Genomic DNA, 19,962 nt, shown 5'->3' on the forward strand with positions numbered 1-19,962 from the left:
GCCGTTGTAGAACTGAGCACCCTTTGCGCGGTTGCCCTCGTGTGAGAGCAATGATCTCGGGGCGGATCAGGTACTCGCCGTCCTCAAGGTTGGGAAGCTTGACAGTAATTTGTCCCTTGTTGTCGATGAACTTCTGAACAGCCCAAGTGCCGGCGTTGAGACCCTCCTCGAAGATCTTGGTCCAGACGGCACCCTCTCCCTTGGTGTCGGCCTTGGCCATGTAGACCATGACAGGTCCCTGGTGAGACTTGGCAATGGGCTCGTCCTGGTCACCAGACTGGGTCTGAGGATCGTTGTGGTGCCACTGGAAGGTGACTTCGGAGCCGGCCTTGGCCTCGACGAAATCGGTGGTAGGCTTTCCACCGTTGCAGTTCATAGCAGTAGAGGTGACATCGTAGATGGGATTGTTGCCGTTCGATGGGGTTTGGACAGCAAAGTGCTGGCCCATGTCCTTGCCGTCGATAACAAAGGACTGGAAGGTGGTGTGGGCAGCAGCGAGCTGAGCAGCGGCAGCGGCGATGGCAAACGAGGTCCTCATGTTGATGCTGGGTAGTGTTGATCGTTGGTGTTGAAGCTTGGAAGTGAGAGTATAAGAGGTTGAACCTTGAAAACGAATGTACAGGCGAAGAGAGAAAGTCACGAAAGTGAGTGAATGCCAAAGAGCGTAGTGAATGAATGTCAGCTTCAAGCTTGATGCCTCTCACTCATGGGAACTTAAGAGCATCTTATACTCTGCCAGCAACACGGCACGATTCGACCTGACAGCCATCAGATTCTCTCTGACAAGCGCTCCGACATCTTGAAACCCAGGTACCCGGATGGACGCCAAGTAATTGCGGGCACTTTCATCTATCCAGCGGCCGCTAATGTACGGGCACACACAAACTGAGGTTGGCGTATCGATTAGTTGCCAGAAAGGTTGTTTCTCGGCAGCTATCGATGCTTTGGCCCCAGTACTCTTCATTGCAAGGAGCATGGAAGGATCTCGCTTCGATGCATGTTCCTGAATGGACCGTGTTCATGGTCCACTGTGTCGAATCACGACAAAGACGTTTGAAACGGTGGTGATGGTGGACCCAGCTCGAGCGGAAGAATTCTACCAATATTGCCTCAGCGGTAAACGAAACTTCATGCACTGGCGGCAACATGACGAGCTGGACTTCATACTGTGGCAGATGCCAGCCGTGATTGCTTCATTTCATCTTGTCATGTTTTTCGCTATCGATCTTGCATAAACGCCTGCCTTGGAAGATAGCGTCAGTTGTTTCGTGTTAGTTGTTATCCCACGAACCATGAATCATTGTTCTTATGTTGTGTTCTATCCTCTCTGAACGATACGACATGTCTGCCCAAGAGCTCTGGATAAATCCGAAGAACTTGTGTGTAAAACCACAAGCGCGGCACAGAGGCCATAGGAACATGAAAAGAACGCTCGAGACGTTCCGTGGGTGGGTCATATTCTTCCGTGGGCGCGAAGAGGTGGAGATCGATCCTACTGAAACGAAATTCGTGGTGGGGCAAATTGCTTAGTTCCGTGGCGCGCTCACTGATGTTTCAACTTCAGTACCGCTATCATAACAGGCGCTTCGACTTTTCTCTCTTTGAATGGATACCTACACCTTTTTGCAAACAATTGTTCTGTTGAAGCATTGTTCAGGCTGACTCACGGTAAGCGCAAAAGCTCTTTTCTTCGAAACACGTTCGAGACTGTCTTGTCAGCAGCGCAAATTGCGTGCAGCGTCATTGGGGCGCGCATGACTATTGGGAAAGGGCAGTACCGGGTCTACTGAAGAATTGCACCGTGCCGCTATCCTTCTTGAAACCTTTCTGACTCGGTGTGGATTTCGATGCAGTCAGCAAGTGGTACAAAGCAAATGGAGCGTCGCGATCGTGAGAACCAACCGTGTCCCACGCGGCATATTAAGATTGATGAAGGTTGTCGCAGCCGCGAGTCGTGTGCGTCTAAACATTCGAGAATAGGAGGAAAAACGTTAGGCGTGTGTGTCAATGATCAGGCAGATGAATGGTAACCTTTATGCCATCATGCAACACTGGATTGGCGCAAGAGTGCGCATGTTTGAGAGATATCGATCTTGACCTTCTCGTGTGAAGTTGATGGACATCCATTGTGGTTGCACACGGCACAAGCGCTTCTGTTTCGCATAGCGGATTTGTGTTACAAGCGCGTTGAACTTCGGATTTTGGAAGCCACGACAGTATCATGAGCTTCGTAGCGTACTGATGGTGTAGTTTCTGCATAATCATTCGGCCCAGAAAAAAAAAATTGCTGCGCAAGTTGCGATTGAGAATGATTTCCAAATGACACTCCAAAAATTTGGAGCAACAGCTTTGGAGAGCTGCGGCTGGTGGCTGTGCAGAAGATTGCGATCGAGATTGACCTCCTAATTCTACCCCAGAGCTTGGAGGGGAGGCGTTAGAGAGCTGTGGCTGGTGGCTGTGCAGGAGTACTCGCCTCCACATTGGACACTGTCAGGCATCTAGATCATGGACCACGACAACGTACATTCATTCACAATATGGCGCGCGAGCTGAATGTGCACACATTGAGCATGCGTAATGAGTTCGTGGCTCTTCTCCATGTCTTGCGATGTGAAGTCGACGTCAAGCTTCAAGGCCATCACATGCGGCTCGAAGAGCCTGATCGTCTGTCACCGGAGCGTTGTCCGCCCAACCAAATGGCGCAACTGCAACAATTTCCAGGGTGCACAACGGCGCATCTAGCAAGAGAACGGACATGAGATGAGATCTTGTCGGGTCAAGAACAGATTCTAGGCCCTGGTGTCAGCACAGGGATCGTAGATTGCGTCCGTCGGGTGGCTGAAATCAACACCTCGACATGCAGCGTGCCGCGCGATGAGGGTCCACGGCGTAGGCAGATCTGGAGATGCAGGAGATCGTAGGAGTACGGGGGTGCCGTCCACGTCGCAACAATCACAGTCGTCACCACCGTCGATCGTCAAGCCCTGCACAACGCAGAAATGGCACACCGACAGTGGTGACGATCGCCCAGAGACGTTCAAGCCTTGCTTTCTCCCTGTTTTCTCGGTAGCTTCCAGCGCCCCACAGCGTGATTCCGTCACACGTGTCGGCCAATTGCAAGGGCCGCCGCAAGAAAGCCACCGGTTCTGTACGATAAACAAGGTGTGTTGCCCTTGGCGATCAGGCATGAGCAATTTCCCAAGGCCAGAGTTTGACAATTTTTCGCTTCCAGGTTTTTCGCTTGGGGCAGTCGCATGAGGCTGACGTGTTGCATACAAGAGCCGTAGACCAGCATGTGACGATAGCAATGCATGTCCAGCTGCAGCCATAGCCACAGCCACAGCGACGGACAGAGCGAAATGCAAGCGGCGGCGGCTACATTGATTGCGCACGCTGGTGGCTGGTGAAGTGGTGTATGGGCTAGTGGATTGGTGGTGAGACGGATGCAGACAGCTGAAGATGTTGTGGATCCGGCGACGGCGTGTCTCTTAGCGCCATGGCGTGGAGCTATCCCTTTGATGGGCGCCAGGATACGTCACGGCGCGTTCCCAGTACTTCAACCAGCACTACCCTCAGACGGCCCAGGCCCAGCAGCGAGGTGTATCGCTCCCTCACGATCCTACGACCCCTCCATCGCACCTTCCTCGAGGGCCCACTGACTGCCTAACTGCCAATCGCCAATTGCCAATCGCTAATTGCCCATCATGTCGGGCACCGGCGGCGAGCAGGGAAAGGCGCGTGAGAGCTCCAACTCACTCTCCTCTGTCATATCGACCCTCGTGCCAGCAGCACTCCTCGCATTGGCATTTGTGACGGCTTTCATTGTTGCACGAAAGTACTTCCGTCGCGTCTATGCCCCGCGAACTTACCTCAACCACCTGGGCGAACAGCGCCAGACGCCAGCACCCAGTGGAGGGCTGTTTGGATGGATAAAAGATTTCAAGAACCTACCCGACACTTTCATTCTTGACCACCAGTCCATTGATGGCTATCTCTTTGTGCGCTACTTCAAGGTCCTCGTCGCCATCTCTCTGTTGGGATGCATCATCACGTGGCCTGTTCTCTTCCCCGTCAATGCCACTGGTGGTGCTGGAAACGAGCAGCTTGACATCCTTTCCATGAGCAATGTTGCCCAGGAGCCCGCCATGAACGTCAACCGCTACTATGCGCACGCCGGCGTCTCGTTCATCTTCCTCAGCTTAGTCATGGTCATTATTGCGCGCGAGTCTTTTTACGTCGTCAACCTGCGCCAGGCCTACCGTCGCTCGCCATGGGGCGCCAGCCGTCTGTCTGCCCGCACCATCCTCTTCACCAACGTCCCCAAGACGCTCTCGCAGTCTACCCTCTTTGAGATGTTCCCTGGTGTCAAGCACGCCTGGGTCGCCTCCAACACCAAGGATTTGGAGAAGCTCGTTGAGGACCGCGACGAGACCGCCCTCAAGCTCGAGAACGGGCGAGGTACAGCTACAGACGGATGCAAACAGAACAGGCTCAAGGCAGAGAAGGGCAAGAAGCACTATGTCGCGAGCGACGTCAACGACGGCACCAAATGGATCAACCCCAAGAAGCGCCCAACCCACAAGCTCAAGTTCCTAATCGGCAAGAAGGTCGACACCATCGAGTACGGTCGCTCGCATCTTGCTGAGCTTCTCCCCAAGATTCAGGCGGAGCAGGACAAGCACTGGAATGGCCAGGGAGAGCTTGTCGGCGGCGTTTTCCTTGAATTCGACACGCAACGCCACGCCCAGGACGCCTGGCAAATGATGCAGAACAAGAAGACCAAGCCCAACTCCAAGCTTGAGGCCCAGCAGCTCGGTGTCATTCCCCAGGAAGTCGTCTGGCAGAACCTGCGCATTAAGCCCGCTGAGCATCTCGTTCGATGGACTGCTGCCACTGCCTTCATTTCCGTCATGATCATCTTCTTCGCTGTCCCTGTTGCATTTGTCGGTCTCGTCTCCAACATCAACTACCTTCAACAACAGTTCAGCTGGTTGCGATGGATTGGCAGCATTCCTCCAGTTATTTTAGGTGTCATTACGGGTCTTTTGCCCACGGTCATGCTCGCCGTCTTGATGGCACTGGTCCCTATTTTCTGTCGTTTCTTGGCCAAGACAGCTGGTTACGGTAAGTCAACCCATGCGACTACTCCCGTCGACGTCACACTAACAGTTTCTCAGTCACTTGGAGCCAGGTCGAGCTCAAGACACAGTCGTGGTACTTTGCGTTCCAAGTTGTCCAGGTCTTTCTCATCACGACGGTAGCCAGCGCAGCTACAACGGTTGTTCGCTCTGTCATCAACGACCCAGGCTCCGCTCTGACCGTGCTTTCCGAGAACTTGCCCAAGGCGTCGAACTTCTATATCAGCTACTTCATTCTGCTTGGTCTTTCGTCTGCAGCAGGCACGCTCCTGAACATCGGTGGTTTTGTTGTTGTTGTTCTCCTTGGCCGTATTCTCCCAGGCAAGACCCCGCGTAAGATCTTCGAGAAGCTCACGAAGCTCTCCGGGCCGTCCTGGGGATCCGAATTCCCAAAGTGGACCAACTTGGCTGTCATCGCTATCACCTACTCTGGCATTGCGCCTCTCATGTTGGGTTTTGCGGTCATCGGTTTCTCTCTCATTTACGTTGCATTCAGGTACAACTTCCTGTATGTGTACGAGTCCAACATTGAGACCAAGGGCGCCGCCTACCAGAAGGCCATGAAGCACATCCTTGTTGGCTGCTATCTCTCCGAGCTCTGCCTCATTGGTTTGTTCGCTATCTCCACGGCCAAGAACATCCAGGCCGTTGGCCCCTTAATCATCATGTGCATCCTTTTGCTCATTACCATCATCTTCTCCGTAACGCTGAGCAAGGCCCTCGCTCACGAAGAGGCCCGCCTTGCCTATACCGACCCTTCGCCCTTGAATGGTCACCACGAGAATGGCCTGAACGGCGTCGATGGCACCAACGGCGAGAAGGTTGCGGCAGCCCAGAGTGGCAACTCGTTCCAGCACGCCCCAAAGCCAAGTCGCATTCCTCTCTTCCTCCGCAAACTAATCAACCCCGAGCGCAACTCCATGAACACGTTGTCAGCTTCTCTCGATCAGTTCTACCATCACCCGCAGGAGCCGCTACCGGTTGAGATTCAGAAACGTGCCTTCTTCAACCCTTCGGTCACCTCGCCCACACCCGTCATTTGGATTGTTCGCGACGATATGGGTATCAGCGAACGTGAGATCAGAGACACGAAGAAGATGGTTCCTGGCCTTGAGATCACCGACGAGCAGGCCATTTTCAACGAGAAGGGCAAGGTCTACTGGAAGGGTGTTGATGACGGACACTCCCGCGAGGCGCCTGTCTTCGAGGAGCGCATCGTCTACTAGTGGTAGATGGGCATAGACTAGGAGGAGCTGGCCGTTCCGGCGGCCTTGGATACTGGAGTTTGATACCCTATGGGACGATGACGACTGATACACATACCCCATTCCTTTTCTTGCGCACCGCTTCCGTTCATGATGTACGATGGAGGAATTTACCTTTCAAACGAGTACCCCTGCACTAAGCACCTATACCTTTTAAAAACGAGGACGAGCTGAGTAGATAGTAGTAATCAATTTTAATGAGTCCGATCGAAAGCCTTCCTTTGTTTGCAACTTGTTGTTCGGGTGTGGTTTGAAATGCGCCTGGGCAGGCGGGATGACGGCACGTGACGATCTCCACCGACGACGTTCAATCTTGAAGATCGAGACTCGGTGTAAATGGCTACAGACTAACTTTCATCTTGCTTCGGCATCTCATTGCACCTTGGTATGGACTACTGCATACAAGCTGCGCTCATTTGTATCATGTTTCCTCTTCGTCAAGATCATTTCCGCCGTGTTGCTATTGCGAAGTCGTACAATCGAAAAACGTTTCTCATGATTCGAAACAAGAGTCTAGGATCGGAGCTGGATTCAACACCCGCAAATATCCAAGTGTGAGTTACTAGATGACACATGGATCTGCGCTTTGTCGCAATCTTTAAGAGATGGTTGTCGACATTCACACGTGGTGGTACATCCAGTCCTCGCCACCGGCCTTACACAACAAGACACGCGACAACAGCTTCTATGCGGCAGCTAATACCTGGTCTCCGCATTAAGCTCCAGGTCTTTACTTCTTGCGGTAATAGTTCAACATTCGGATAATTTTGGATGTGATGATTTCATTGACATCATCAGCTCATCATAAGGGTCCACCACAGTTCATTAAATCTACAAAACTCAGAAAGATCAGAAGCAAAGTAAAGTTATAACACACACAAAAGCTCAATACTCTTATAAGTTCCCTCTCTTCAGACCAATATCACCTCATACATATCAAAAAATAAACGAACCCAATCATGTCTGCCGAATACAAGAACGCCGACCTGAATAAGATCGCTCAAGACGCTGAGCGTGACCTTAACACAGACGCTGCAAAGAAGGGCCATGGCAGCAACGCCGGTACGTTCACTCATTCCTTATCCAACTTCTCCAACCCTCTCCATACTAACTCCCCCCAGGTACCGACGCAACCGGCATCGACGAGTCCGTAACCACCAAATTCCCCGGTTCAACCGTCGAATACGGCACCGGCGCCAGCAACAACCGCACTATCCCCGAATCCGAAGGCGGTTCGGTCAACCCAGCTACCGGCAAGTTGTACAAGGCGGGTGACTATGCGCATGGGGGTGTTGGCGCGCCGGAGGCGAGGTTGGAGGGGTATGCGAAGAACCATGGGGGTGAGGATGATGTTAGGGGGAACACGGTTGATGGGGCGTCGTTGAGGCAGAGTGGGGCGAAATAGATGGTTATATGGAATTGATGACTTGTATGAACATGAAATGAAAGCAAAGAATTTCTCCAGGTCTATTCTCAACCTGTTACATGATGACATGGGCATGTAGACACGCACTCAGTCATACGATGGCCCATCTCAAGCTGCTCCTCCTCACGCATCATCAGCCCTAACCATCGCATTCTTCTCAACCCACGCGTCCTGCATAGCAACATGCATCTTCTTAATCTCCCCATCATCTGGCGCAAATCCATATTCCTCAACCCATTCTTCCCGTGCCTGAATCACCCACTTCTCCTTCCACACCCGCTCTTCCTCCACCTTCTTCCGCAACTTCGCACTCCCACCCTCCTCCTTCTCAAGCAACTCTCCAATCTTCGCTTCGACCTCCGCAATCAAGCGCATCATCTCTTCTGCCTTGGCATCGCTCTCTTCGAGGAATTTGAGCGTGTGTGCGTCGTCGGTAAACGTGTTGTGTGCGCGGCGGAAGAGTTGAGTGGATTCTTTGTGTAGGATGCGCAGGCGGTTTTCGAGGATGGAAAGCGAGGGGCAGTTTGCGATTATGCCTGGGTAGCGGCGGGTGGTGGTTTGTTTGACCAGGGACTTGGAGGGCTGGGTGGTGGTGCGGTGGGTGGATGGCATGTTGATCGTTATTATGGAGTGGAAAATTAGTGGTGTGTGTGGTTGATATTCGAATTGAGGGTATTGGTGTGTGTGGATATTTGGCAAGAGTGTTAGGGGAAGGGATTCTGTACGAGAAGGATGTTGCGCAGGTGGAGTGAAAGATCGTTAGTTTACAGTGTAGATTCATGCCTTAGTGAGCAAGCTGCACTACATCAATTCATCATGCCAACCAGCTTCAATACCACATCTCTCACCTTCATAAATGACATCGATAAGAGGGAAACTAAGATGTGAAGGCCGACTTTCCAGTTGGAAGAGCCGCGAATGCCCCAACTTCTCCAGGCAGTTTGCTACACAGTCCCGGGCAAATCGGTAGCAAACCACACCCAAAATACTTAAATCGGCTCTCCTCTCAAAACTTAACGTTGTTAGCTACAGACCCCTCATCACAAAAGCATGAGAGTCACACGCTCACATCGTCGCTTCGATTCAGTGGCGCATCTCGATCCCAATCCTCGACCTGTCAGGAAACTCTCGGTCATCAAAACACTCGACCTCAATCTCAGAAGGCTACAAAACAAGTGTATAAAGCTGAGGAACGAGATGGCCGAGCTGGAAAGAAGGAAATTGGCTGGTGGAGCCCGGTGGATCAGCGTCACAGCCGAGCTGGCAAACAACTCGAGCGCCCAGGAAAGGATGAGTGAAATGATCCGCCAGATTGAGAGGCAGATTGTGGAGAGTTGGGAAAGCGTGGGATAGCTGTGGCTTTGTTGAGCATTGGTCAGTGGGTCTACCTGTACTTGCGATAGACGTAGCTTGAGATCGTGTATAGAATCGTTGCGACAGCCCATCGACCTTGGAGTGATCAAATTGCAGGTCTCCTTGAAGCGAGTTTTCTTATTGTCGCATCTACTGTTGTGCTCTACCTGCCCTGGGTAAGGGCCGCATATCTAGCAGCCGCGCGGAGTGAGAGACTAATGATTGCCACTAGTAATTCATTCGACAAGTCCCCATCCATCTCTGTTTACCCAAGTCCCAGAATTTCTCAACACGGTCTCTTTCCAACCTTTCACCTCTATTCTCAGCATGTTTTCCAACACTACCCAAACACCCGCTGTCGACCCCGACGGTCCATCGAAAATTGATCCTGGAAATCACTACAAGAACTGCCCAATCTGCTACATGTGTTCCGTCTGGCAGCGAATCCAGGACCTAGAATTCACCGAGAACGACCTTGAGACGCGTCGATCGAAAATGCCTGATCCGGATATCGATGACGACTTATTTGGGGAGACAAAAAGGCCCACGTGGCGCCGCGTGGAGGATGCAGAGCTAAGGAAGAGCTCGATGGCTTATGTCATCGTTAGGATAGATCAGATTAAGGTTGAAAAGGCGCCGCTTTGGACGGAGTTTGATAAGCTGAGGAAGGACCACAGGCTTGAAAAGGTGAAGAGGTATTAGGAATATTTGGAGCATTTGGGATGTGGCGCGAGGAGGGTTTACCAAATCATGGAACTGAATGGCGATCACTGTGAAAGAAAAGGCAAGGGCAGGAAGCAGGCACGAGGTGGATATGCGGGGCAGCCGCGATGAAGACGACCACGTGATCTCAGATACTCAACTGAAGAGGCACTCCATTTGCCTCCATCTCCTAGCAAATCGCATGTGACACACCGCAGCAAGCTTTTCTCATTACAAATCTATCGCAGTGGTCCCTCCATCGCCCTCTCTCCTTTCCACCCGTTCACTATCTCCCAACAATGTCCGCACCCACTAATGACGAAGCAAAGACGGTAAGGGACAGCAACTTGACCCGCTTCTTTGAGTTCCAGCAACAAGCTCGAAACTTCCACAACCGCAAACAATACCTCTGCTGCATAGTTGCTACAGCGGAAGAACTCGTAGAAATTAAACAGGCAGACAGGTCGTTTGAGAAGTTGATGACCGCTTTTGAGAAGAGGATGCGAGAATTAGAGGAGTCGAGTGTCAAGGTAGAAGAGACGACAGGGTGAAGGATGGAAGCATACAAGTTTGAGTGGATACGGTACGACATGGAATGCTATGCGTGTTACAAGCAGTGGAAATGGCTGCAGGATTGCGGCGTTGTAAGGATCCTGGACATGGGTTGAACGAGTTTCGGGGTAGTACAAGACGGGAGTGTGCATTGATTGAGTGGATCACGTAGTACCTAATGGCAGATTGGCGAACAACAACATGTATTACAAAGTGGAACGTTTCTATGAAGGTTAGCTCATGTATGTTCAAGTCTGCTGCTGATGCTGCGACATAATGAATGATGGCAGTGGTCCATCTTCAAGTCACCTCGTTTGCAAAAGATTGTGTCACAAGTGTCGTGATCCTTGCGATCAATATCTCGATGCATGCGGAACGGGGACATGCATACACCCGTCCATCCCTACACCGTATCGTTTTCTCTTCGCAGGTTTGTCCGGAACCTCCAGAAAGGGCGCTGACGTCTACTTATAGTTCCCCACAGGTCAGTCTATCCAAGTCCTTCATCCTCCAACCTCGAAAACACACATCTTGGCTATCATTCTGAGGACACCTTCCACATAATTGCAACCAACCGTCCAAATCATGGCTTCCAATACACCCACCGCTAGTGCGCCTCTCTCCTCTGCAGAAGTTGAAGGCATGCTGGCTATGCTCGTCCAGGGCCTGGATACCATCGAGGCCGCAACCTCCAAACTCTCCGAAAAGCTCGAAAAAGGGTTGATCCAAGGTTTGATGGCCCAAGACCGTTCAGAAGAAGTGCTTCAAAGGCAGCTGGATGATTCAGCCATGGAGGTTGCGACCCTGCAACGCCGCTTGCAGGATCTGGACCGCGACCAGTGCGTTACAAAGATGAGGGTTACAAAGCTTGAGGAAAAGTCCGCAAAGCTTGAGGAAAAGTACGCAAAGCTTGAGCGAAAGTCTGCAAAGCTCGAAGCCGACCTGCCCACCACATATCTCAAGCTCCTGAACAAGCTCGGGAAACTTGAACACCGGATCGCGGACATGGAAGAGGCACGACACGTCGAGCAGCACGAGCGATCGTCCAAGGGTGCGGGCAACGTGTGAGCAGGATGTTACATGTGGTATGTTCCCCTCTTTCTATTCCTCTGTTCTCTGTCATCCGACGCGACTGTGATGATAACTCCAGACAACCTTATTTCATCTCCGCATCAAACGATCCCAAGGGATTGTGAATATGTGCGACAACACCACTGCCTGAGCCATGCACATATCCCTTGTTCTTTACTTCAGGTTTGATCAATGCTGACTGTTTGCGTACAGGGAGAGGGACAGGAGTGGTGGACTGAGTGACGTCGGGAGATGGTTGGTGGATGGTTTATGAGGAAGGAGATATTGTGGAGTGCAGAAGTAGTGTATGAAGTGTCTGAAACATGCAGTTCGAGCATGCCTCAATGGGAAACATAGCTTGCTATCGTGTCGTCTCCAAAACAACGTGCAATTACCAAGTGAACTGACATACCACCTCTTGGCATTGCGCAGCAAGCACGTCTCAGGCTTAAAATAATGGTACAGGAGCTGCCAACCCCCGCTTTGATTGCACGTCCATCAGCGGCCTCTTATCTGTCTCGCACACCGTGCCATTGTTGGGCACCTTGCCCGTTTCGAGATATGCCGCCATGTGCTTCAGCGTGCAGGATGACTCTACACCGCTAACAGTGTGGCCTCCAGATCGCTGCTGAACGACAGCGCTGCCCTCGAAGAAGTTCGACATGTACTGTGCGCTGCTGAGCGGTGTTGCAGGGTCTGCATCCGGATTTACGAAGAGTACTGGGTTAAGGGTCTTGGTCTTATTGAAGCCTGGTGGATGTTAGGATGTAATCGACATGCTGGACGACACATGAAAACTTACCGGGGAACGTCTGGCTCTTGGGCGGCAAGATCGACATGCCTGCGGCGAAAAGAGGGTTCCCTACTGCATAATCTTTACCTAGCCACTTGCCGGTCTTCGAGATGCGCTCTACTACGGCGAGGTAATTGTCGACGTTCTTGACAGGGTAGCGATCAGCGGCATCGATGGCAGTGATGAGCCTCTGAGCCTCACGAAAAGCGGCTGCCGTGTAGTCGAATGGCTCAGGTTCAGGCTTAGCATCGCGGCTAGTGTTTCGTCCTGCCTCATTCCAGATGGTCGCATTCTTCTCCACGAGGCCAGCCAATACGGCTGCAATGTGTTTGAAGTCTCGGGAGGGGTTGTAGGTCCAAGAAAACACTCTCTCAACCACTCGGTCGCGAGTGATAATAAATGGAACAGGTTGTTTTGGATCGATGGACTGAAGAGGCTCCCTCTCGAGATCACTGAGCAAGGCATCGAAGCGCTTCTCAAGGCCATCAGCGTCAGTAGAGTCCGTGGCAAAAGCACATTTCTTGCTGCCAGCCTCGGCGCAGACTCTGAAAAAGTACCGCATTGAGTTGTCGAATGTTGAAACGCTGTCGTAGACAATGCCTTTATAGTAGTCTTCGCTGTGCACATTGCCGTCGAGGATAATGCGACCAACGCGGCTGGGGTAGAGGTTTGCGAGGGTATGGCCAATGACGGTGCCGTAGCTGAGTCCATAGTACCAGACGAGAGCCTGCTCAGGCTCCTTGCCATTCAGAGCAGCCTGCAATTTAGTGAAATGCAACATGTCCTGTACAATAGCCACAGTGCCAGCATAACGAGCAGTGGTATTCTTGTTCGCCGCCGTGCACCACTTGCCGATGGCGACGGCTTGAGCATATTCCTCCTGTGGTGTCGAGAGCGAGGCTTTATTGTTTTCAAATTCTTCGCGAGTGTCTGCCTCGCCAGGAAAACAGGTCAAGTCAACATCACTGGCATTGACTCCACGCGGATCGAAGCTGACAACATTGTACTTCGAGCCCGTGTACTCCATGATCCTGTCACCAGATCCTGCGAGGAATGCAGCAATGCCCGAACCAGCTGGACCTCCAGGATTGTAGATGACATCGATATCGCTGCTGTTGGTAGCTTTCAAACGTATCCATGGAACAACAGTGGGCCCCAGGGAAGGCTGTTCGTAATCCAGCGGGACTTCTAGATTTGCACACTCGAATCGTTTGTAGCAGGGTAACCATTGCAGTTTCGAGCTCTTAGGAATGTCTTTGAAGCTGGAGACGGTGTTGTTTGTTTCAAGGGATCGTAGTTGGGAGTACGGCGTGATTAAGGGTGCAGGAAAGGCCGCTGCAACAGAGACTAGCAGAACCGTTGTTGCGGTGAGCAACATGACGATCAAGACAATTAGAGATTACGGTGTGGTTTCATGTGTGAAAGAGTGACAATGCGCTGCACGTAGAGCGTGCCATGATATATAACTTCGATCGGGTAGAGAAGCACACGGCGCACGAGCGAGCTCATAGACTAGCGACGACTAGCAAGGCCCTGCCTCGTGTATGGCACGGCTCCATGGTCGGAATTTATCCTTAGGGCGGCAGCAACTGTGCATGTCCTCGCTCCTTCGTATCCCCAGGTTTGATTCGGACCGCTGCACAGCGCACTTTGTGTTCATAACAGCGACATGAATAGGCGGCCGATTGGATGACTTAGCAGAACTACTGATTGTCATTCAGTAGTGTAACCAATTGTCATGACATTCATGGCGTGACAAGACGCCATGTACCTTCCTCGCCAAAGAGAGATCCCATAACGCCAGGCTCCATGAATCCCAGTCGATTCCTATCGTTTCATACCCAACCTGAACGCCTCTTACCATGTGCTTAGATATCCTACCTCGCCTTGACATTGAACCCACTCTCTTCCGCTGCCTTGTATCCATTGAACGCAAAGAGGCTGATGACGTAGAGTGCGACAAACCTTACGATGACATCGCTCAGCCCGCCATTGCCCATGATCATCCTCTGTAAGCCAGCAAAAGGGCTCTCGCCGACCGGCCTACTGGGCGCATCTGCAGATCCCAAGGTACGACCTTTCGTCGAGAAAACCGCAGATGCCGGGCCAGCACCAGAAGCGTCGCCCGCGGCCTTGCGCACGGCGGCTGTGAGGGCGGCGGGGTTCGCGCCACGGATGGTGTCGACGACGGCGGAGGAGGATTTGATTACGAGGAAAGTCGGCATGCTGCATAAAGTATCAGCCGCAAGTTCCACAAGGTTACTTGTAGGGTTCGGGTACTTACGCAGATACGCCGTACTTCTTCGCGACTTCTTGCTGCGAATCTACATCGACCTTGACAAACTGCAGCTTTCCGGGCTTCGTCTCCTTCTCGGCGAGGCTCTGGAAGACGGGCGCGATTGCTTTACATGGCCCGCACCAGTCGGCGTAGAAGTCGACGACTGTGTAGGTGCTTTGCGACAGCAGCTGTGAGAAGTGCGAGGACGAGGTTACGGAGATGATTTTGCCAGGCATCTTGTTGCTGGTGTGGGGATTATATGTTTTGCGATTGTCGAATTTGGTCTTCTAATGTCGAGGACAGAGTGGAGTCGTGAAGGTCTGCGGGGGTGGAGAGGATGTGGACAGCTTGCGACAAGGATGTGGCGCAATGAGGGAAGCTCTTGGGAAGCGGCGTTGAGAGAGCGCCGATTGGTCAGCTGGAATCCACGCTTTCCCCACGCGTCACATCGTCAGACCTCACTGACGTCTCACTTCACGCCTGATCCCGATGACATGAACTGGCTGCGAATTGGAAGTGAGAGAAAATATGACTGTCATCAGTCCATCTAGTTTCACCATCCACGACAAAAATCGTGTCCGCACTACACATGCGCGAAGCGATCTAATAGTTTTCAGGAGCATACTTTGAAGTTTATAAGGGAGCCTTACGATATACGCCATTCTCATATATTCTTATCTAGTTCTGCGAAAGCTTTTGAGAACACCTAGGCTGCCTTAGCATCTTCTCGTTAGGTCTTCTCACTCCTCGTCCGAATCATTGTCGTAATCCATATCCCACGCAAAAGGACACTCCGGATCATCCCCGTGAGTGTGGAAAGTCACTCGATCCTCGATGTAATTCCCTTGGTCATCAAAATACTCCTGGAGACGCGTGGGCGTGTGCGGTCCATTCGTCATTCCCGCGGCACCAAAGGATTCGATGTCATCTGGATCTGGTAGTGCGAAACCACCAGGGACTTTGTCTAGGTTGCCGAAGAGGGCTTCATATTCCGATTCTCCGTCTGCGGCTCCAGTTTCGTCTTGTGGCTCCTCTCTGACCTCGATGTCTCCTCTATGCGGATCTGGCACTGGGACTACGCTGGCATACCCAACATCGCGCATTGCCGCCTCCGTATCGGGCATGTTGAGGCTTGTTGCCGGCCCGCTGAGGTCCTGTTGGCGAGTACTATCGGCATTGTTTGAAAAGAGCTCACCTATTACCTCTTCCGGCTCAGCAAAGAGAACCCTAAATGTCGAGTGAAGATGGCTGAACCCCAGAGACGAACGCATAGTAGGGCTAACCAACGGTAATACATTTGTCGCATAGGGACGTGCGACGTCAGATTGCGAACGTAGTTGATCGACTTCTAGTCCAGTAACAGGCGCCGGTCTCACAGCTTGTGTGGGTGTTTCTTCAGGCGGCCCGGTATCGACTAACCGTACTGGCCGGCGATTCTCACAGATCTGTGAGCGACACTCGGGGCAGAGATTGCTACAAGCTGCAACAGAATTCATCCAATCTCGGAGGCAGTGGTCATGGAAATAATGGCCGCATTCTCGAAGCTTCAAGCAAATCGCCTTCGCAGTTCGAGATACGAATATGTCTGCGCAGATCGTACAGTTCTGCCTGCGCGGTCGATCATCTTCCCCAACAGTCTGAGCGAATTCCAGCGCATCGATTGAAGGGCCATGGACTTCGAGATCGGCACTGTCGTATATGTCGCGCAAAAGCTCCTCGGGTACATTTTCATCGCTATCCTCTTCTACATCTAGGAGACGGGCATCATAATCGGCAACAACACGAAGATCGGTCGAAAAGCCAGGAGGAAGATGGTTCTCATAGAACTGGCGACCCCAGTGGCGCTCCATGTAGTGAGTCCCGGTACTCTCTATGTGATCGAAGTCTACGAGCACCGGATACCCGGAAGGTCGAGAGGACACCATATTAGAGACGCTCGTTTCGTTCCAATAAAGGTCCAAATCTGTGTCCACCACGGCGACTATACGCCGAAGCTCGGACGCAGACAGTCCCACTGTGTCTTTAAGAGCAACGAGCGCGAAAAGGTACATATCGCAGTCCAACGCGTCGTCCTGCTGAAGCATAAAATTGCTCTTTTCGCCCGCAGCCTGCCACAGCCAATCCCAGATCGTAATGAAAGGAACGCTCTTGAGAAAGTCTCGCATCTGATAAGACAACATGCAATCAACGGTGTCGGCACAGTCTTCTATCATATCAGCGAAGATTTTGCGTGACTGTACAAGGCCTAGATAGTACCATTTGAAGGGCGGCAGTCCCTTTCTCTGTCGGTAGCCTCGTCTGTAAGTGTAGTCCCAGATATCCACGATATCGAGAGCCGCCCTCGCGACGATATGGACCAAGCTCTCAATATCTCGTGCGCCGTTTTCCCGCGCGGCATACTCTGCGACAGCAAATAGCACACCAGGACGAGTGAAAGGCCCCGGGCTCACTGCGTCGTCCAATCCATGGTCCAAATCAGCCGACTCGTATACCGGCTGTGGTGTCTTCAAGTGATGGAGATGGCGCACAAACAGAAATCTCTGATCGTTGTTCGCAGGATTTGGGCCTAGTTTCGCGCACTCAACCAGCCAGAGTCTCGGGCAAGAGATCTCCGAGTACAACCCATCCCTGTGCCTACACATCGCGTGGCAATGGCCACCCGCACTCCGATGTAGCTCTTCGAACACTCCAACTGGATCCTGTCGGGAGAGTACCTGCGCGACCTGCAAAGATTCCGGATCGCGATACATCTTCGAGCCCGGGGAACGCAGCGCCGTCATGAGCCGTTGCCACTGTACATGGCGCTGCCGATCCGTGTGAAATAGATGCGAGAGACATAATAGGCGGCCAAAGATAGTGAGTGTGATTCGGGTCCCGTGATATGCGCCGTGGAATTTTTCGAGCGTGGTATTCAGACAAGAGAGGGTTTCTGGTGGAGGTGACGGGTGGAGGTGGCTCGGCGACACCATACTCTCAGGCTCGCTCATCGTAAAGGTCGGGTATGGGAGAAGTTGCGGTACGCTTGGCGTCGTCGGGACGGTGCGGACATTGCGGCGTGAAAAGATATTGTGGGTGAGGTGTGGTGTTAGCGTGCTTTTGCTGCCTGGGCTTCTGATTGAAGCTGTCACCACCAGTTGGCGCAATAATTCGTGCCTGTTCTCACGCACCACAGTGAGCAGGATGTCGTTAGCGATAGCTAAGGCTGTCTATCTTTAAAGTCTCTTTCAGGATTTAATACGGTCTGATAAACTTTTAAAGCTATACAGGCTAGTGCGTAACTTGCTAGATAGTCTCTGAGAAGGTCGCAAGTATAAGTAGAGCGGGCGCGAATAGTTGCGGCATTTGGTGTCACTAGATTTGGACTTCTACTGCTGACATTATGCAGGCACCGACATCCCGTGGTACCTAGCAGGTCGCATCATCAGATGCATCAGCCTTTCAATCCTCAGAGATGCTATGGCCACGCCCATGCTTGACCAACTCTTTCACAATATGGTCTCTTCGTTTCGCGCCATTAATCTTTCTAACCTCCGTTCAATTTGTGGAATTGTTAATTGATTTCCTGGTACTCGTGTGCGCTCACAGTTATCCACACGGTCATTTGCATTCATCTGGGTACATTCTGTAGTTCCTAATAGAAGACTAGCAGGCCCTGAACTGTTCCTGGCTCAGTGATTGATGGACTGAGTTTCAAACATGTTTCCAATTAGTCATTAAATTGAATGAATGTTTCTCCATAACTTCGATCTCGCATACCGTACATGCAGCCCCAAGCTTCAAACCTCAGGTTTACCTAAGCCGAACTTCCAATAAACCAGCTCCACGCGGATTGTAGTGCATCTTCACAATTTCAAGCCTCTCGTCCACCTCCTTGAATAGAGTCCTCCAGTCGTTCTCCGTCCTCTCCTTCGCTCCAAACAACGCAAGCATGAGCAAGTCCATCTGCCGGAGCTGATTCGCCTCGGCCATCGTCACAACACCCTCCGCACGCTCCGGAACGATAACATCGTTGATGAGAACAACGGGGTTGTCAGTCCTGCCTTCGAGGGCTGGAATGAGCGCTCGCAACATCCTAACTGATTCTTCGTCATTGTGGTTGTGGAATGTCGCGCGACATAGATAGACGCCCGCATCGCGAATGGGCTGTGGCGTGTAGTAGTCATACTGTTGGTATGTGACGCGATCCCCCAATTCAGCCACGTTCGCATCGGAGAGCTGCTGCGGTGACAAGTCTTGCACGGTGAAGTTTATGTTCTTGAACTCCTATGCATTGTGTCAGTTCAAGTGAGCGGAGCATATAAACGGTACTTACACGTGCGAGATCAAGTGAGACATGGCCGTTACCTCCCCCAATGTCCACAACCTTGGTGTTGGCGAGTGATCCCCAATCGAAGTTGTTGCGCAGCATCTCGAAGGGGTTGTCAACTAATATCAAGGTCAGCTAAGGCTTGTTTCATAGTAGATTGATACACATACTCGTTCCCCAACTCCTCATCGCATCTGAGAAGAGCTTCCCATGACTCTCATCTGCAGTGTATGTGTAGAAGTCCTTCTTGAACTGTCGGTAAAAGGGACTATCCTTTACGCTCATCCCGTATGGACTAGCCACAATCCAATCGTCCATGTCAGATGTTGCTTTAGCACAAGGGTCGAGTTGCATCTCGGCCATTGAGCGATAGATATTTGTCTTCAAGAAATTAGATAATGCAGTGTGACGAAACTTGCCAGCAACCTCCTCAAAGATGCGATGTGTAGCAAGCATTTTCAGGATCCGGTTGGCTCGATCCACATCCATGGATGTAGCTTTCGCAACTTCCGAAGCAGTGAGTCCAATATTGTCATCTGGAACGTGGTCAAAGAATTTGCGACGCAGCGCGACTTGTGTGGCTGCTAGATCTGTGTGCCAAAAGGACATAGTACGAAATATGTTCTTGGGCCCATTGGCGAGGCGCATCAGGTCCATGGTCGCATCCGTAAGCTCATTTCGAAGACTCTCATATGCGTAGGTTTCTGGAAGGACCGCCGAGGTAGGAGTGAAGTCCGGGTGGGCATGTTCGTGCTTCTCCAGATAGGCTGTTATCTGTGAAGAGACCTTGGATACTCGACCAGCCAAGTTGGCGAAGGAGGTGTTGTTGCGACGAATAGGTGAGGCAAAGAAAGCCATTTTAGCAAGAAAGTGATGGGACAAATGATCAGAGTATGTTGAAGATACTTGTGGTACAAGGCATGACCTCTCCTTCAAATACTCTGCTCGAGCTCCACCACAAATCCGACCACTACCATTTGAGCCCAGAGTAGTTTAGCCTCCCGTATAATTGTGCAGCGTAACGCATCATGCGCTCAGCTCGCCAATGGAAGGGTTGTCCTCGACATGTATGCCTTCT

General features: G+C 51.8%; 13 protein-coding genes across 13 annotated transcripts; 6 read left to right on the plus strand and 7 right to left on the minus strand.

Annotated features, from left to right (window-relative positions):
• Positions 1-22: 22 nt before the first annotated feature.
• Positions 23-538, minus strand: SNOG_05737 (hypothetical protein; the record flags this gene model as incomplete). The annotated part of the gene is made up of 1 exon (XM_001796081.1): positions 23-538. A coding segment is annotated over one exon (516 nt), but the record flags the coding sequence as incomplete, so codon positions are not given.
• A 1,896-nt stretch (positions 539-2,434) lies between these two features.
• SNOG_05738 (hypothetical protein) lies at positions 2,435-2,639 on the minus strand (the record flags this gene model as incomplete). Its single annotated transcript, XM_001796082.1, has 2 exons — positions 2,435-2,487; positions 2,525-2,639. 2 exons carry the CDS (start codon positions 2,637-2,639, stop codon positions 2,435-2,437), a joined length of 168 nt encoding a protein of 55 aa, XP_001796134.1.
• A 235-nt stretch (positions 2,640-2,874) lies between these two features.
• On the plus strand, positions 2,875-3,659 carry SNOG_05739 (hypothetical protein; the record flags this gene model as incomplete). Its single annotated transcript, XM_001796083.1, has 2 exons — positions 2,875-3,162; positions 3,450-3,659. 2 exons carry the CDS (start codon positions 2,875-2,877, stop codon positions 3,657-3,659), a joined length of 498 nt encoding a protein of 165 aa, XP_001796135.1.
• Positions 3,660-3,704: 45 nt separating this feature from the next.
• Positions 3,705-6,616, plus strand: SNOG_05740 (hypothetical protein; the record flags this gene model as incomplete). The annotated part of the gene is made up of 2 exons (XM_001796084.1): positions 3,705-5,124; positions 5,178-6,616. 2 exons carry the CDS (start codon positions 3,705-3,707, stop codon positions 6,362-6,364), a joined length of 2,607 nt encoding a protein of 868 aa, XP_001796136.1. The 3' UTR covers positions 6,365-6,616.
• A 746-nt stretch (positions 6,617-7,362) lies between these two features.
• On the plus strand, positions 7,363-7,808 carry SNOG_05741 (hypothetical protein; the record flags this gene model as incomplete). The annotated part of the gene is made up of 2 exons (XM_001796085.1): positions 7,363-7,465; positions 7,525-7,808. 2 exons carry the CDS (start codon positions 7,363-7,365, stop codon positions 7,806-7,808), a joined length of 387 nt encoding a protein of 128 aa, XP_001796137.1.
• Positions 7,809-7,952: 144 nt separating this feature from the next.
• SNOG_05742 (hypothetical protein) lies at positions 7,953-8,441 on the minus strand (the record flags this gene model as incomplete). Its single annotated transcript, XM_001796086.1, has 1 exon — positions 7,953-8,441. The coding sequence occupies one exon, from the start codon at positions 8,439-8,441 to the stop codon at positions 7,953-7,955; it is 489 nt and encodes a 162-aa protein (XP_001796138.1).
• A 1,068-nt stretch (positions 8,442-9,509) lies between these two features.
• SNOG_05743 (hypothetical protein) lies at positions 9,510-9,884 on the plus strand (the record flags this gene model as incomplete). Its single annotated transcript, XM_001796087.1, has 1 exon — positions 9,510-9,884. One exon carries the CDS (start codon positions 9,510-9,512, stop codon positions 9,882-9,884), a length of 375 nt encoding a protein of 124 aa, XP_001796139.1.
• Positions 9,885-10,183: 299 nt separating this feature from the next.
• On the plus strand, positions 10,184-10,552 carry SNOG_05744 (hypothetical protein; the record flags this gene model as incomplete). The annotated part of the gene is made up of 2 exons (XM_001796088.1): positions 10,184-10,414; positions 10,517-10,552. The coding sequence occupies 2 exons, from the start codon at positions 10,184-10,186 to the stop codon at positions 10,550-10,552; spliced, it is 267 nt and encodes an 88-aa protein (XP_001796140.1).
• Positions 10,553-11,021: 469 nt separating this feature from the next.
• On the plus strand, positions 11,022-11,504 carry SNOG_05745 (hypothetical protein; the record flags this gene model as incomplete). The annotated part of the gene is made up of 1 exon (XM_001796089.1): positions 11,022-11,504. One exon carries the CDS (start codon positions 11,022-11,024, stop codon positions 11,502-11,504), a length of 483 nt encoding a protein of 160 aa, XP_001796141.1.
• Positions 11,505-11,955: 451 nt separating this feature from the next.
• Positions 11,956-13,678, minus strand: SNOG_05746 (hypothetical protein; the record flags this gene model as incomplete). The annotated part of the gene is made up of 2 exons (XM_001796090.1): positions 11,956-12,257; positions 12,310-13,678. 2 exons carry the CDS (start codon positions 13,676-13,678, stop codon positions 11,956-11,958), a joined length of 1,671 nt encoding a protein of 556 aa, XP_001796142.1.
• Positions 13,679-14,177: 499 nt separating this feature from the next.
• On the minus strand, positions 14,178-14,814 carry SNOG_05747 (hypothetical protein; the record flags this gene model as incomplete). Its single annotated transcript, XM_001796091.1, has 2 exons — positions 14,178-14,526; positions 14,585-14,814. The coding sequence occupies 2 exons, from the start codon at positions 14,812-14,814 to the stop codon at positions 14,178-14,180; spliced, it is 579 nt and encodes a 192-aa protein (XP_001796143.1).
• Positions 14,815-15,318: 504 nt separating this feature from the next.
• Positions 15,319-15,702, minus strand: SNOG_05748 (hypothetical protein; the record flags this gene model as incomplete). The annotated part of the gene is made up of 2 exons (XM_001796092.1): positions 15,319-15,631; positions 15,668-15,702. The coding sequence occupies 2 exons, from the start codon at positions 15,700-15,702 to the stop codon at positions 15,319-15,321; spliced, it is 348 nt and encodes a 115-aa protein (XP_001796144.1).
• Positions 15,703-18,367: 2,665 nt separating this feature from the next.
• SNOG_05749 (hypothetical protein) lies at positions 18,368-19,742 on the minus strand (the record flags this gene model as incomplete). The annotated part of the gene is made up of 3 exons (XM_001796093.1): positions 18,368-18,841; positions 18,891-19,003; positions 19,055-19,742. 3 exons carry the CDS (start codon positions 19,740-19,742, stop codon positions 18,368-18,370), a joined length of 1,275 nt encoding a protein of 424 aa, XP_001796145.1.
• Between the last annotated feature and the right edge of the window lie 220 nt (positions 19,743-19,962).

This window comes from Parastagonospora nodorum, assembly GCF_000146915.1.
Source record: "Parastagonospora nodorum SN15 chromosome Unknown scaffold_8, whole genome shotgun sequence".
Lineage (NCBI taxonomy): Eukaryota > Fungi > Ascomycota > Dothideomycetes > Pleosporales > Phaeosphaeriaceae > Parastagonospora > Parastagonospora nodorum.